Raw genomic sequence first — 16,479 nt, forward strand, 5'->3', positions numbered from 1 at the left:
GGCCGAGCCTTTGTTTGGCATGGGCAGGGTTTGGGCAGCCCGGGCCTGCTGAGTTACCCCTTCCTGCAGCCATCACCCCTCAGTGGAGATGGGGGCCCAGAGTGTTTCTCCAGCCCTGCGCCCAGAGAATTCCCGCGCCAGGAGCCCCCCTGCTGGACTTGGTTCTCCAGAAGCACAGCCTCTGGTGGGGATTCCCATGCCAGCGAGTGAGCCAGGGGAGACCTGCCGGGGTTGGAGAAAGCAGGACCGGGTAGTGGAAAGGTAGTCAAGGATGTGGGTTCAGCGTGAATCTGCCCTCAGCCTGATCCCATGGGGAGCTCGGGTGTGGACGGCACCACACAACTGGCCCATCTTGAGTCAAGAGGCCACCCCTGTTCACCTCCGTGTCAGTCCGTCGTGGGCTGTGTGACCTCCCCAGCCTTTCCGGCTGGTGCTCTGGGCAGCTGGCGGCACCCGGGAGGGGAGGAGGAGCCAGCAGAGTGCGGGCGCAGCCTTCTGCACCCCAGCACTTCCCGCTGCTGCTTCCCTGCGCTCAGCATCAACCCGCCAGGTGGGGCCCGCTCCTCAGAGGCGAGCACAGCACTCCGCTCTGCATCCTGCGTCCACATTCAGAAGGCCACCATCCCCGCACCTGCCTTGCTCCTGTGTATCCAGACCTATCTTGTGGGGCCTACAGAAGGGGGTCACCACAAGACATTAATTAAATTATCTCCAAGGCCACGCTGCACCTAGATGGAAAATTCACTCCTCGTTCTCTCTCCTTTTGAAACTGACATCCAGCCCTGCTGCTCACTCCTCTAATTATGCAAAGGGCTTACGTGACAACATAAAAATGTCCCAAAGAACACAGTGCCAGCACTGTGAAAAGTGTCCCAGTTTGGACTGTATGACTCGTGTTACTAACTTCCCAGGGAAAATAAAAAACTTCAGAAGGAAACCCCTCCGCCCCCTTTTAAAGTTCTTATCGATCAGCATTGCACAGGTTGGCCTTCCTCCCGAGGGTCAGTCTCAGGTAACTGAGGACACTCTCGGTTTCGTCTTCAGCAGTTGTGACCTAAGTGAGCTCTCCCTGCAGGGCTGGTCGTCCCTTCAGCACGTCCAGACCCGACTCCAGCCCCGGCCTCTCCCGGGCCTCCTACCCTTGCGGTAGTCTGGGGGGTTGGTCGAACACTTGAGCAAACAGACATACACCCAGCCTCTGCCAAGTTATCCTGCGCAAACATACCCGATGCCGCTGTCACATGGCTCTCTTTAGCCGCAGGATGTGGCAGGAGCCCTGTGGGGTCAGGAGAGGAGGCAGCCAGGAAAACAGTCTTGGTTTCAGCCTCCGTAAGGCGCTAGACTGGACTCATACTTCATTAACCGGAACTCAGATTTATTCAGAAGAAATCAGCCACCAGCAGTCAATTGTGGCCACCGGCTCCCCCATTCTAGAGGAACGTCGACCCCTTCCCTCTGGAGAACGGGTTCTCCGGGACTCCTTTTCCAGTGCAAAATTTAGAAGTTTGCAAAGTAGCACACCAGTCTCCAGTTCTTCTGAGAATCCTTTCTTCCCTTTAGGGTTTGCCTTTTAATTTCCATTTTCCTTCCCAGCCTTGTGTCCCTTAAACCCCAGTGTGAACCCAGCCTCCACTCCATCTTGGGCTCCAGGCTGGCCCTAGTCATGATGTACCACATCCCAGCTCACCGTTGTGAACGTGAATTCAGTGACCTGCAGACCCTGCACACCTTCAGAGGCTTTGTGATTACGCCTGACTTCTGAAATCTTCCTGAAGTTAGAGACTTCTAACTCGTAGTAACGAATGAAGTTCAAAATGCTGTTTTACCTGGGACAGCTAAAGAAGTTACTTGAAATTCATACTAGATTGTGAATGACTGATAGTGACAGCTGTTACCCATCTGGGGAATACAGGAGAGTCAGCCCCCTTTGTCTTCTACAGTACCCATAGGACCTGTTGGTGTAGAGGGCAGTGTGGAGGAGGGACCACCAGGAGAAGAGAAGGGACCAGTGCAGGGAGCCTGGGGACCAGAAAGGCTGATGTTAGGCTAGACTCAGTTAGGACTAGCAGTCTGTGCAGTCGCTGGCTCAGCGGAGTCTTCCCGTGGCTCCCCGGCGTGGGGTGTGGACCGGGCTGCTTGCATCCTGTGCATGGCGTGGCCACGTCACGTGGCACAGCTTGCGCTGTGAAGGCCGCACACTGCCTGGAGGAGCACAGGGTACACAGAGTGTGGGCATGTGTGTATGTCTGTATGTATTTATTTTTCTTTGACAGGGACCCTCTCCGCTACTGTCTCCAGGGGACGTAAATCTCTTGGTTAAGGTAAAATAAAATAAATGTGCATGCGTTGTGAAACTGGTCATGGGGGGATTGGGGATTTCAGTAACGTGCTCTTTTCTGTGTCTGAACCACTGTGTTAAGAATATTAACAGTAATAGCAACATTGGCTGAGACCTCACCATGTGTCAGCGATGGGCTAAATGCACTGTCCAGGGCAGCAGCCACTGGCCACGTGTGTCAATTTAAATTTAAGATAATTCAAATTAAGTGCAATGAACAGTTCCAGTCCTCAGTCACACTAGTCGCATTCCACGTACTTAATCACCGCACGTGGCTAGTGGCTGTTTTACAGGACAGTGCAGATACAGAGGATTTCTGTCGTCACAGAAGGTCCTTCTGGACAGGGCTGTGCTAAACACTCCATGCGTGTCTCTTACTGTCCACAGTTACTCTCTGATACTGGTACTATTTGTGTTTTTGTTTTACTTGTTGGAAACCTGAGACACTATGAGGGTCAGTGACTTTCTGGGAGTGGAATCCACGCCCCACTGATTCCAGTGGCTGACCTGGCCCCCCACAGGACTGCCTCCTCAAGCTCTCAAGAGAGGGGCGTGGGCAGGGTCAGCCAGGTTGGGTGGGGGGCCTGCTGGCATGAGGTCCGGAGCGCAGGCGCAGGGGGCTGGAGCCTGTGGCTGGGGTGAGTTCAGATCTGAGTGCAGAGTCAGCTCATTTTCAGAACCACGTGCACTTTCCACGAGCAGCAGACGCCCTGAGCTGAGCGTGACTCTGCTGAGACAGGGCAGAGAAAGCTGGGTGCCTGGGACCCTGGCCGAGGACCTCGGATCTTAAATGGAGGAGACCCGGAAGAGGCTGTGAGCCCGACGGAGACAGGAGAAGACTCGTGTTCCAGGAGGAGCAGTCCTGCTGCTGCGGGTGTGGAGGACCCTTTTGCTGCCTCTGTTTCCAGCCTTTGTCTTAACTCTGGGTGAAGCTTGGCACTGAATTTTGTGTGATCAGCCCCTTCCTCACTTCCTGTATTCTGAAGACCACTTGGGTGATGTCAGAAAACATCTGGTTCTTGCATGAAAACAAGGGAGGAGAAGAAAAGGGAGAAGAAAAGCTCCTCAGAAGCCGGATGTGTGATCCTCTGCACATCGAGCGGCCCTGATGCAAAATCATACTTTGTATTCAAGATGTGTAGCAGTAGGGCAGTCTTTCCTGATTGTTATTGACAAGAGGGAGGTTTGGTTTTTCTTTCACAACTAGGACATGGCAAGAAATCATTATCTATTGATTTAAGCCTTATTTATTACAGGCTTTTATAGCCTTGATAATTTTTTCTTAATTTCCGCCCCATTGAAAGGCACTGGGTTTGCATCAGCCCCTTTGCCCCCACCGAAGGATTTCAACTCAGGGTGTCCCAGTCTTCAGGGCAGTGATGACAGGAGTGAGTCCTGCATGGGTTAAGACCATTCTTCATGGCTGCAGCCCTGAGAAGGGCACTTAGTCGTATCAATACTTCTTACCTGCTAAAGGATGCAGCTGTGTTCATCGGAGCAGCCAGGAACCACAGAGGTCATGTGAGCGCCTACGTTCAGGGCAGTGCCTGGAATTCCTTGGTCCTGTGGAGTGTGCTTTGCCTGGAAACCCTGTAGACAGGTGCCTGGGCCATGTGGGTTTGCCCAGGTCTGCAGAGAACTGCCATAGCTCCCTGTTGTGTAATCACCTGTTGCCATGTTGATGATGTGGGTTAAAGCTGATGGTCTGGTCCAGGTGGCTGTGGACAGGCCCCTCCCTTGCTGAGGATGCATCCTTTACTACAGAACATTTACCCCATTCTGAGAGTTGGAAAACTGCCTGGGTAGGAAGTTCATCTTTAAGGAACTTGCGCAGCTGGAGCTGTGCCCAGGGAGGCCATCCTCAGGGCTTCCCCGTGAGATGATTCCCTAGGATAAATATTATTTCATCCGATCGCCACAGACACCCCAGTGGGCAGGTGCTGTTACTAGCCACATTTGACAGAGCAGGAGGTTGGGCACAGGTGGGCCAGTCACTTGTTGAAGGTAACAGAGCTGGACGGTGGCAGACCCGAGTCTCAAACCCAGTGAGACCAACTCCAAACCCTTGTGCTTATCCCCTCTGCCATCCACCTTCATCTCTGCCTGAGTCTGAGCTTCCTGACAGCTCCCTGATGATGTGCAGGCAGTAGCGAGTTCCTTGTCTGTTACCCAGAGGTTTGAAATGCAGGCTCCACAGCCCTTTGGCAAGAGTGTGCAGTGAGGGGGCAGGAGTCCGGCAGGAGCTTGGGTCAGGTGATCGGGAGGTGATTTCCGCGCCTGAGAAGCAGCGGTGGTTTTCTCCCACGTGGCAGAGACTGCAGTTCCTCCCGTTATAAGCATTTTAGGAGCGCTTGCTTGGTGTGCTGTACCGCACCACACACAATGACACGGCCGGCCAGGTTTGCTGAGAACGCCGCAGACAAAGGGCAGGGGGTGGGGGCGAGAGGGGTTGCATCTGCAGATTACGCATAGGGGACCTGGCAACGTGCTAGACGCGTCACAGGCCTGCTCCGTTTAAACTCCACGACTGTACCCTAAGGTCGGAGAATGAGCCTTGTCAGCTGGTGTAGAAATAGACTAGTGGGGACTAAGTGGCCTGCCTGACGTGACCCGGTGACATGGAAGGGGTGGGGGTCAGTGCTGAGGAGCAAGGGCATCTGATGTGCAGGTGCGACAAAGGGACAGACTTGGAGGGAAACAGCGGCTGAACCCACAGTGACTCACGGAGCGGCAGACACTCGTGCTCCCACCGGGGGCTCGGCTCGGCAGCAGGCGGGCAGCCCTCGTTACTCATTCTCTGCCCTCACACGTGAGGAGGCCGCGGCTGGGAGAGGTGAAGCCGTGGGCCCGAGTGGCAGAGGCTTCCGTGTGGTCTGAGCAAGCCCACCTGGTTGGAAGCAGAACCGGGTCTAGTGATGGAGAGTGGGTTTTTCCCCCTACACCCCCTCTGGGGCTCTTGTGGCTGGACTAATGAGAAAAGTGGCACAGGACAGATTAGTGGGAGAAAAAGCAACAGGTTTTAATTCATGCACGTGGAGGTCTCTTAGAAATAGGACCTAAGAAGTGGCCAAAACTGGCAGCTTTTATACTTTTTGGACAAAGAAACAGTGTGTGAGGAATTGGCAGGGAAAAGAAGCTTAGGCTTCGGGTGATTCACCAGTGAAGAATCTGAGCAGAGCTGGGGCTTGGGGCTGTGAATTAGAATCAGGAGGTTTGTTTACACCGGCTTCTCGGCCCTGGATGCCCTGTCTCTGGCAGTGAAGGTGTCCCACCTCCAAATGCGGGCAGTGCGCGTTTCACATGAGAGACTTATCTCCTGCTCTCAGGGTGACAGAGAGAAGGGTCACTGTCCCGCCTGCATTGGCCGTTTCTTGAGTAACTTTAATTCAAAATAATCAGTATGCCATTGAGAGATATTTGAGGGCAGCCTGCCCTGGGCCCCAATACTGGTCTCAAGACATTCCAGGCAGCCCAGGGTCAAGAGGAACTGGGGACCCCAGGAGCATAGGCACCCAAGTGAGGGTGGGTAGGACAGCAGTAGGGGGCTGGCCTTGCCCTATGCTCGCTGGGTTCCAGGGCCGGGTCAGTATGCTAAGCCCAGCCCCCTCGCTGGTGAGTCTGGGGGCTGCGGTGGGGCTGCACTGGTCTTCAGTGAACAATCCTGCACAGAAACTGGGACTAAGACACAGTCAGCCTGAGAGTTATCCATGCCGGAAGCTGAAAAGAGAGAGTCGAAACCAGTGAGATGAGTTACTCAGATATGCCGCTTTGTGCTCTGGACCTCACTGCAGAGGGTGGTTCCCCATCACTCTGTCCCGCACATCCAACAAAATCTCAGTGGCCCAAGCTCCCGCAGCCACCAGGCTAGCTCCGCTCCCGTGCAGCCTCTGTCCACTCTGCTGCGTGTCGTGGATGTGTCTCATTTTGAAGAGCTGTAAGAGAAGGTCTGGGGATACGTGAGTTCCTCCCACGTCTGCCATGCCTCCAAACAAAAGGCAGCAGTGAAACCATTTGATACTCCTCACCCTTCCCCTAAAAATTCAGCCAGCTTCTGGAACCACCTGCTAAGGAAGATGGCCTTGGATTCCAGCAGGTCAGTGGTCGGTCAGTCGGGTCGGCTGGCTCACCCACTGACGGAACTCATGCTCTGCAGAAGGTTATTTGCTCTGAATTGGATGCATAAAGACTCTACGTCAGTTCTCGGAGAGTCACACTTTCCTTTTCTTGGTGGGGAGGGCATGGAGCTATAAACAGACCACATCAACAGTGGGTCACATGGTGCCATAGCGGGAATTCCTGGGTCCGTGGAAGCAAGAACACATCCCCAGTTCTTGGGGGACGTCCTGGAGTAGGACACAGCTAAAGAGTCTTCAGAGACTGAGTAGGAATGAGCTTGTCAAAGGAAGATAGACTGTTCAAAGTTGCTTTTTTGATGGAAAAAGCCCGTCTATCCTGCATTAGACACCAAGATGAATGCCAGGTCGCCTGAAAGCTCACCTCACTGAATGTGAACACGTGCACCTTGTCCTACAGGACACTCTGCAGGTGGCTCCAGGGCAGCATCCCAGAGGCCCTTGTCAGTGTGTGTGCTGCATGTCCGTGGGTGCCGCGGGACCAAGAGCCTACAGGATGCGTGCTCCTGTGGTCTCAAAGCGGAGAGGCACGGTGCCTGACAGAGTGGTTGCTGTGCAAGCAAATGCCCTTTCACTGAGGGAGCGGCTGAGTGAATACATGAATGAATAGAAATAGCCAAGTGCACTGGGAAGGAGCTGACACTGTTCTGAGTGCCGTAACCTTCATCAAAAGGAGAGAGTGGGGGAGGAAGAGAGGGAGGGTTAGCGAGAAGGGCGTGGAGGGAGCGACCCAGGCCCCTGGGGTGTGAGACAGGCAGGGGTGTGGTCAAGCCCGTGAGTTTTATTTGGTATTTGCTGTGCTCCAAGCTGTAAGATCTGGGGATGACACAGACAAGTTAGAAAACTCTTCCCTGGGCTGAGAGCTTTACCTTCACTCTGGGGACTTGCCTGCCTCAAAGAAGGAGAGCAAAGCTCCTTTCCAGGGAACATTTGTTAAATGCCCACTGTGGACAGAGAGGAATGCCAGGCCTGGGGAGGTTCGCATGTGCCAGGCAGCGAAGTCCTGAGGGCGTGCACCTGTTGCTTTCTTTGTCTTGCTGCTTTGTTCAGGAACCACTTAGGCAAACCCATGAGACAGAGGACGCAGCTCCCAGCTTTGTTTTGTCTCTAGCCTTAGGGACAGGGCGTGCTATTGTAAACAGTGCTGAATGTTTGCATTAAACCTGTACTGTGAGTATCTTCAGATGTTCGCAGATACTGGTACATGCACTTTTGACATCTTTGTCTTGGGCTGTATTTCAGCCGTTTGGCCAGAAGTAGGGAGAAATGGGGTAGTAATCCAGATATATCGGCCCTGAAATCCAATTTAGGACTAAGAGGAAAACGCAAAGCTTGACACAAGCTATTTGGATAATGACTCGATCCACCTGTTTGCTCTTTCCTCATTTGCTGGCTTCCTCCTGTCTGGAGAGGAGGAGCTCTGGGCCACGTTTGTTTTGCCAGTAACTGTATCATGTGCTTGCTCTTTCTTTCAGGACGTGTGCAATGACTGCCCTCCAGGCCCCCCGGGCCTCCCTGGTCTGCCAGGTTTTAAAGGGGACAAAGGTCTCCCAGGAAAGCCAGGGAGAGAAGGCGCAGAAGGGAAGAAGGTAAGGAGAAAATAGGAGACAGTTTTACCATTGCATCGTCTTGGAGACCCCAGAGTTGCCTCGCTGGTACATGGGGAGGGTTCTACTCAGGGGTGTGGCTGTGGGGGCAGAGGTCACTGGGGTCGTCTTGGGGACTGGCTAGCACGCCAGCTAGCACGGTAGCGGTGGGTCATGGCCATGAACGCATAGCCGCGCTCCCGTCGCCACCACTCGTCTGCCCCCTTAGCTCACACACGCTGGGGGTGGGGAGGGGACAGGGAAATCTCAGTGGGAAATCAGTGACTAGATGTGTAAGGGGGTGGCTTGCTGATAACTCTGGGTGTGGGCTCCAAACACGCATTCTTCTTTTTTGTGGAAGTGTAGTTGATTTACAATGTTAGTTTCAGGTGTACAGCAAAGCGATTCAGTTATACATATACATACATACATTTTCAGATCCCTTTCCATTATAACTTATTACAAGAAATTAACTCTACTTCGCTGTGCTGTACAGTAGGTCCTTGTTGTTTATCTATGTTATATGTAGTGTGTATCTGTTAATCCCAAACTCCTAATTTATCCCCCGCCCCACTTTCCCCGTTGGTAACCATAGTTTGTTTTCTATGTCTGAGTCTGTTCTGGTCCAGACACTCATTCTTGTTGGGGTTTTTTCTCTTTTGTTCCTGCTACAGGGAGATGCTGGTCCCAGAGGCCTCCCAGGGCCCCCAGGAATAGCTGGACCACAGGTCAGTGAGCCTTCATAAAAACTGTGTACAATTATTCTGCTCATCTCACTGGGTAACCTGAGTTTGAGGACGAGTGACGTCCAGTGTAAAGGAATGATGGTTCTAAAATCAGAAAGCTCACTCACTATTGTTAAAAGCAAGGAAGCAAACAGAAGCACTGTAGTGTGACAGCCACCTGTCGGGTATCCGGGTGGAGAACCACCAGGTCACCCAGGCCCTGGCTGGCGGGTGACCACATCTAGCGTTTGCTGTTGTCCGATAGACTTTGAAGTTTCATAGGGTCTTGACAAACCCGACACCACTGCTTCGGGAACTGCGGGCATCAGGTTTCAGTGTTGCTGAACAAGAGACTCTGCCCTGGGGCAGCATTAGGTTAAGAGACTGCAGCAAAGCGTAGCTGCGTCAGGGCTATTTACTGAGTCTTACCGCCCCTTTCTGGGGTCATAGGTGGTGGCTGAGCTCCTCGCTGAAGGATTCTGCAGGTGGGGAATTTCAACTGAGCCCTAAGTATGCAGTCTTTGCTGTCAGCTTGCCGGCTGCTGGGTGCTGCCCCTGCCAGGGAATGGCCTTTATTCAGAGAAACAAAAGCAAATCAATTAAACAGATAAGGAGTTCCCTCCACTAAGTAGGAGTTATTTTCTATATCAGCCCAGCCCTGCTTGAAGTGCTGGTGTCTTGGGACAATGGCTCTGCCTTTGTTCTTCTATAATTCCTTTCAAGGGAGAGTTTGTTCCTTTACATAATCAAGAGAAAGCCAAAGAAAGCTTCCATCCAGAGAAAGAACACAAATTAATGCTGTATCTGAAAGACAGGGGTTTGCTTCTCCACTTGGGAGTCCATGGCGACCTTGAGAAGTTCTCAGGGTTCGCCTTGCAGAATGAACTCCCAGGGAGCCGCAGTCAGTAGGCGAGATACCTGGTGTGTTAAGAGCTAAGGCCAGTTTACCTGCTTTGAGTACTATCCCCTGCAAAGGTCAGCATCATCCTAGGAGGCAGAGATATTTCCACCTTACAGACTAGGGAACTAGAGTTTGGCAAGATTAAGTGCTAGTGTTATGAAACTAGTGGGTGGTAAGCCAAGGTGATCCCTACTATGCCCCACTAGGTAGCCTGCTGTTAGACTCCAGTAATGCTACCTCCAGTGCCAGCACCAAGGACAGCTCCCAAGGAGGGCAAAGCTAAGCTGCCTCTGGTAATGATCCTGTAACAGCTTCCCCTTAGGACCACCTGTTGTTGGGAGAATGAGTTGCAGAGCACTCTCCGGCTTGCCTTGGTTCTTGGCTTCAAGCTCAAACCTGTCTCTGTGCTCTTGGTTCATCCCAAGCCAATCTCCAGGAAACGGAACAGAGGACTGTTTCGTGTCCTTTCTGTTGAATTTCACTTATCTCTGCCAGACCTGGGGGCACGAAGATGAATTTGTAAATTGAAAATGCTACTCATAATGGAGCATCTATGGCCACTGTCAATGTCCATTTATAACCAAAGGTCCTGGGTGGTCACGGGTCACATGCATCACCAGGAAGGTTTGATTTGCTTGTTTGCAGCTTGTGATCCAGCCTCTGGGAAACCAGCTTCCCTAAGGTTTGTCTTGCAGATTTACAACTGTTCCCTCTGGCTGCCGGGTCTGGGGAGGTCACTGACATCATCAACTGCAGAGCTCTGACCTAGAGCTTTCAGACCGCGTAGACACTGACTCTACGGGTTAGGGTCTGAGGTAGTGGCTGCTGTTTTGATTATGAGCCATGTAGAGGAAGAAGCAGCAAGATGGTAATCAGAACATGATTTTCTGGAAACATAATTTTCTGCAGAGTCAGATGTTAAAGCCTCTTCCAGTTTGACTATTCTGTCCTTCAAGAAAAACATGGTTTTCTTCTCACCCACATGTGCACCAGTCATGTAATGGGAGCTGTAGGACTGGAGACACTAAATGAGCAGAAGCCCCCACTTGGAGCCCACGAGTCTGGGAGGCAGAGTCATACCTCCTCTGCCAGAAAAGGTCCTGGAATCCCATTCTGCCCAGAAGGCAGCCCAAAGCCATTTAGTCCATGCTCTCTTTAGGAGAGAAGTCTTTTCACCTACAGCTGCCTCGATCCTGGAAGGTTCTCACCAAGCATGGCCTTGAACAGCTCCCTTCCAAGTCAGGAGGTATAGAGTTAGGTCAGATATGGGCCATGCCTTCTAGGGCCTGATGTTGTGCTGGAGAAGAAAGACCTACAAGGTGGTGACTCTTGGAAAAATCAGACTGGGGCCAAGGCCACCAGGAGCAGTGAGAGCTCAGTGGTTCCTCAACCTGGTTCTGCCTCTTACTAGCTGAGTGAATTTCACTTACTAATTATAGGACTTGGGCAACTTATTTGACTTTCCTGAACCTGGGGTCCCTCATCTGTAAAAGAAGAACCATGTGGCTTATCTCACAGAGAGGATGTGAGAATTACATATGGGAACATTTACAAAGCACCAGGCCTGATGCCCAGCACATAGGAAATGTTGGATGCATGTAACTGTGGGTGGTCCTCATAATTACTGTTCTGTCTGAGTTAATAACAACTATCACAGATTGTCAGGAGAAGAGTAAATGATTTTAAGAAAAATAATGCCATAGGACAGGTCACCTGTGAGGGCCACCTGGAGGAGGAGGTAGGATTTTAGTTGCATTGGAAGGTTAGGCAGTGATTTGTCAGGCATTCTTGGCGGGGTGGGGAGAAAAGGTTTTGTAGGCAGAGAAACAACATGCAAAAGTTCAGGGACAGGTCTTAGTCTGAGAATGGGAAACTTAATTTGAGAAAGTTTAGGCCCTGTTCTCAACAGTTTGTAGACATTTCGAGAGAATTACCTGTTTGATGGATTCCCAAGAGCCAGCATCCTTAGAGCAGCCTCTGGTATGAACATAACCTCTAAATAACTGTTAAATTGTGCACTTAGTACATGATGGTGTTGAGAAAATATAATTAAAAACTAAACAGAATTTTCCTCCAAACCAAAAAACCTCTCCACAAAGGTAGAAGACAAGGAAAATAATTACATTTTTGCATAAGCATTAAGCCAGAGTATTGTGTGCATCACAGGCAATTCCACTAAAAGATTACAAAGACAGAAGTCTCACCCTTTCGTATGGTCAAGCAGCTATGACCCATTACGTCCATGTCCTCAAGATGAGCAAACAATAACTAGTCCTCACAGAGGAGGACTGGATTGCACTGTTGTTCTGTTCATCCTAATTCACCTGGTAAGCGGGGTGGCCATCTGCTTTAGTGAATTAGCTTTGTATGAAAGAAAACAGACTTCTCACGTCTTTTTAACTGGAGGTAGTTTGTAGCTTGAAACAAGGGGCCCTGAAGTTAGGCTCCTCCCTTCCTGCAGAACCCGGGAGATGGGGCTTTATTTTCCTTGATGATTACATTTCGAAGCAATGTTCCCAGGTCCTTGAGAAAGACTTTCCTGGGACCTAGAGCTGGCAAAAGGCTTATTTAGCTTTGGAAAAGCTTACATACATTTCAAAGCGACAGAGAAAGAACTCACAGTGACGAGTTTTCTAAAGTAAATGCTCTAATAAAAGGGGTGTGGTGGGAGTTCCTTCCCTGATTTTCAACAGGAAGAACAAAGCCCTTTCAGTCGATCCTCAGTAAACATCTGCTGAAGAGAACCGAGCTAGCCAAGTAGCAAACTAGTAATGACCCTGGGATGTGGGCTCCAGGGGCCAGGTTGTTTTTTTGTTTTGTTTCTAATCTGTCTTTGATGGCTGTATTCTCTGTGCATAGAATGGTTCCCAGAACATGATTGATCAGACTCTAAATCCGGCAATCTGCACATCATAAAACTAGTGGGACAAGGCGTCACAACCTAGGAAAATAACCAGGAAAGTAACCTGGTCAGAGCAGGCAGTTTGGATACTGACAGATCTGGATTTGATGCCACATCTTGTTTTTTATTAGCTCTGTGACCTCAGACAAATGACTTAACCTCTCTGGTCTTCAGGTTTCTTGATAATACACTCTGATAATAACCTCTACGTCAAGCAGTCGTCCTGGCTAAATTAGATAACATAGATATAGTAAATGTTGTTTTGCACCAGCTCGGGATATAAACAAAGAAAAACATGGAATGAGATCTCATGCGAAAGCCCTGGCAGAGGGCCCGGCAGAGTAGGGGCTCTGTAAATGTCAGCCCTCTTTTCTGGAAGGAAGTGAGTCAGGCTTGGGGGTGGCTGTGTTTGTGCTGATCCCCAGCTGCGGTGGAAGAGACAAGGACAACTGTGGCCAGCCTTGAGCTGCTGACATTTTAGTTGTTAGATGAGGGCTGAAACCACTCTAAGGCCAAACTAAGGGCTGAAAATTGAAAGGAAACCATTTACTTTTAAGGCAATTGTCCTTAATGTCAGAGAACCAGTGTGCTGTTCTATGTCACTGCTTTTCGTTGAAATTATAAAGTGGCTGCAGACAGTGTGCTGGCTTTATCGACTTTAAAACAGTAGAAATAATTACATGCAAACATGTTGGAATAAATGCTCTTCCCCTCTGAACCTACTGCTTTTCTCCTCTACACAACAGCACTTGGCGCTTTGCAGGCATGAGATCACCTAACCATCACAGTACACTGCAGGGGGGCAGCCAGCGTGTTGTTCGGTAGTCACTGTCCCCATGAACTGCTGATGTGGTACAGCAGTCGGGATGGGAAGAGGGTGGGTGTGATGTTTCAGTGAGAGAACTGTCGGGTTCTGGACCTGGAAGGACCTTCATAGATTGACATACACCCCTATCCTTCATTTACCGGATGAACAGAGTGAAGAAGGAGCATGATCTTCTGCAAGCCGCAAAGACAAAGGATGCCGGGCCTGGCACCAGAGCCAAGGCGACTAACCACCAGTGACTTCTTCTACTGCGTAGTGCATTCTTTTAAAGGAACTGGGATGTTTTTGTTTAATAGCATTTTACTGAAATACACTTGTTAGCATGGGAAACATGGGGCCAAATAGGTGACCATTAAGAGAGATTGGAACCTTTGAATGTTACTTTGAGTTGGTCTGTGAAACTAATTTTGGTAGGTTGCACATGGTGTCTTGATGACTGTGATAATGAAGATAATGATGATGATGTGAGGAGGAGGGGGCGGTGGTGGTGCTGGGGGTGAGCGATGCGGTGACGGTGGTGACGAGGGGGAGGGGGCGGTGGTGGTGCTGGGGGTGAGCGATGCGGTGACGGTGGTGACGAGGAGGAGGGGGCGGTGGTGGTGCTGGTCTACTCTGCGATGCCCACAGACACCGTGTTGACTCTGCTCCTTTCCTTCCCACTCTTGTAACATCCCAGTTTCCTCCTAACTGACCCCGTCTCTTCATCCTGGACCTTCTAGCCCGCCCTGCACCGCAGCCAGAGGCACCCTCCTGAAGCCTAGGGTGGTCCTACCTCCTTCTGCTGGTTTCCAGAGCCTACAAGTAAATTCAGATTCTCGGGCTGACACAGAAGATTGTCAGTGAAGTGGGCTCTGCCTGGATCCCCAGCCCCATTTTCTGCTGATCCCATCCTGCCCCCCACAGCCCAGTTAAGCCATTGCACCAACAGTCCCTCAACCAGGCCTAACTGTTCTCATCTGCTGACATCCTGCCTGGCCTGCAGCACCGTCTTGACAAGAGACTGATGAAGAATGAGTGATTGAATAAGTGAAAGGATGTAATGCCAAAATTTTTCTTTTGCAAGGTAAGCTCTAGCCAGATTTTCAGTAATGTTCCTTCTTTCTTTTTTTCTCCTAAGGGAAGTAAAGGAGAGCGTGGTGCAGATGGTGAGACTGGGCAGAAAGGCAGTCAGGTAAAAACTTATTTTATAAGGAACCATCCACCCTGAAGAAACATCACTGTTTTTCCTAGCTAACTTTTTTCCCCAGATCCCCAAATTCATTTCTGAAATCATTTCTTGCCTCTTCTTTGTCTTCGGTAGGATTTTTTTTAATCACGTTTTTGTGGTTTCCACCTTGGTTCATTGGCACACTCCCCTTCCCCCATTATCTGAGGACCTTGTCTTATCATTTCTTTAAAAATACGTTTTAAAATGTTGTGCTCGTTCAGAGCTTCTTGCTCACTGAGATGGCGGTCATTCATCACAAAATGCCAAATGCCCCTTCTTGCCTCCCGCGAGACTCCCCCGTGCTGCAGCCGAGAGCTTCGCAGACCCTCCTCCCCGCTGGGGCCGCTCCTCCCGGGGCCTCGGGAGGCGCTGCTGACCTTGACGTGCTGCGCCGCCTCAGGCCGAGCGCGGCTCCGGTCCAGCTCGGGTCGCCGCCGCCGCCGCTCACCCCGCAGCCGCCGCTCCTCAGCCGCTAGCGGCCTTCCTGCACTCAGACTGGCTGTGGTGCTTGGGCTTTGCTGCTGCCACTCCTTCCCCGCTTTGCTTTTCCTTCCCTCCTCCCGCCTGCCCTTCCTCTTTCCTTCGGAGCCTTCCGTCCGTCTCTCAGTGGGCGCCCCGCGCCGGCGCCGCCCCGGGCTCTGCGATGCGGAGCGAGTAGCGCGCCAACCCCTGCCTCGCTTACCGGAGGGGGCGGGGCGCGCGAGCGGAGGCGCGGAGGCGGTGCCATCAGAGCTGCGCGCAAGGTCGGAACGACAGACTCGGCTAGAATTCCGTCTGTATCGTGAAAAACAGCGTGTGTTTGGGTTATTCTTATCGGAGGGAGTTGTCAACGGCAGTGCTTCTCTGCTGAGCGTCACTGCAGCTTGTGTTTCCCTGCGGAGGGATGGGGGGGGGTCTCAGGGGAATCATTTCTTTCATGGTGGTTTGTTCGCTTTTACAATGTTGTGCTACGCTAAACGTGAGACGCGGTGCACTCTGCCCTGTAGCCGGTGTGGCTCATCCTGTAATACACGTGGACTCCTCTCCGCGTGGGGACGTGAATCTCTTATAATAACTGTAATAGGTTCATAGATTCTGTCGTTCAGTTAACCTAACAGTCTCCATTGTGGGTATAAATGGTGTGTGCATGTATTTATTTGTTTTAAATTTTCGCTATGGGATACTTCAAACGTACATAAAAAGAAGAGAGTGTGATAAAAAGTGTCCGCCTGGCACTTGTCGCCCAGGCACAGCGCCCTCCAGCTCTGGGGCCACTCCTCTGTCCCTCTGTCCCCTTCACTGCTTCCCCCACACCTGCTTCCTCCACATCATTGTGAAGCAGATCCAGGTCCAGGATAGGTTTGGTTTTGTTAAGTACTGTTAGATACTTCCTCAACCACCTACTGAAATACATAAAAGTATGTATCTCCAGGGTTGTTATCTGAGTTAGAAATAGATTCTGGCTTGTTGTCTGAAATTTAGTGGTTTCGTAAAGTGAAAAGCTTTTCATGAATCATTAAAAAGAATTGCTTTGTGTTTTCCTAGGGTCATCCAGGAGTTCCAGGATTCATGGGGCCCCCAGGGAACCCAGGGCCACCAGTAAGTAATTATTTTTAATCCCTTCCTCTTTTGGCCTTGTCATCCGTACACACGTCCACACTCACTGGAGGTGCTGTCACCTTGACGTACCTCTTATTTGAAAGACTGGGCTGACCTGAGAGGTGTCCAGGGGTGAACTGGAAGTGCAGGTCCCGGAGGCATGTGGGGTGAGCACGGAGGGTCTTGAGCAGCATTGAGGGACAGTGTAATTAGAATGCTCCTGGGACGGGAGGCTTTGGAAGGGATGGACAGGATCGATTTACTATTCTTTATCCAGCTTGGG

At 51.1% G+C, this 16,479-nt stretch overlaps 1 protein-coding gene across 4 annotated transcripts in view; it reads left to right on the top strand.

Annotated features, from left to right (window-relative positions):
* The window catches only part of COL22A1 (collagen type XXII alpha 1 chain), a 214,286-nt gene that overhangs the window by 160,248 nt on the left and 37,559 nt on the right, over positions 1-16,479 (top strand). For all 4 annotated transcript variants that reach the window (XR_004315107.1, XM_032467724.1, XM_032467723.1 and 1 more), the window contains 5 exons: positions 2,274-2,321; positions 7,947-8,060; positions 8,732-8,785; positions 14,529-14,582; positions 16,143-16,196. Coding sequence is in view for 3 of the 4 variants with exons in the window: in XM_032467724.1 (XP_032323615.1) it covers positions 2,274-2,321; positions 7,947-8,060; positions 8,732-8,785; positions 14,529-14,582; positions 16,143-16,196 (324 nt within the window). In the remaining variant the exon portion in view is untranslated. The remainder of the gene's footprint in view (positions 1-2,273; positions 2,322-7,946; positions 8,061-8,731; positions 8,786-14,528; positions 14,583-16,142; positions 16,197-16,479) is intronic.

The sequence above is a fragment of the Camelus ferus genome, chromosome 25 (genome assembly GCF_009834535.1).
Source record: "Camelus ferus isolate YT-003-E chromosome 25, BCGSAC_Cfer_1.0, whole genome shotgun sequence".
Taxonomy (NCBI): Eukaryota; Metazoa; Chordata; class Mammalia; order Artiodactyla; family Camelidae; genus Camelus; species Camelus ferus.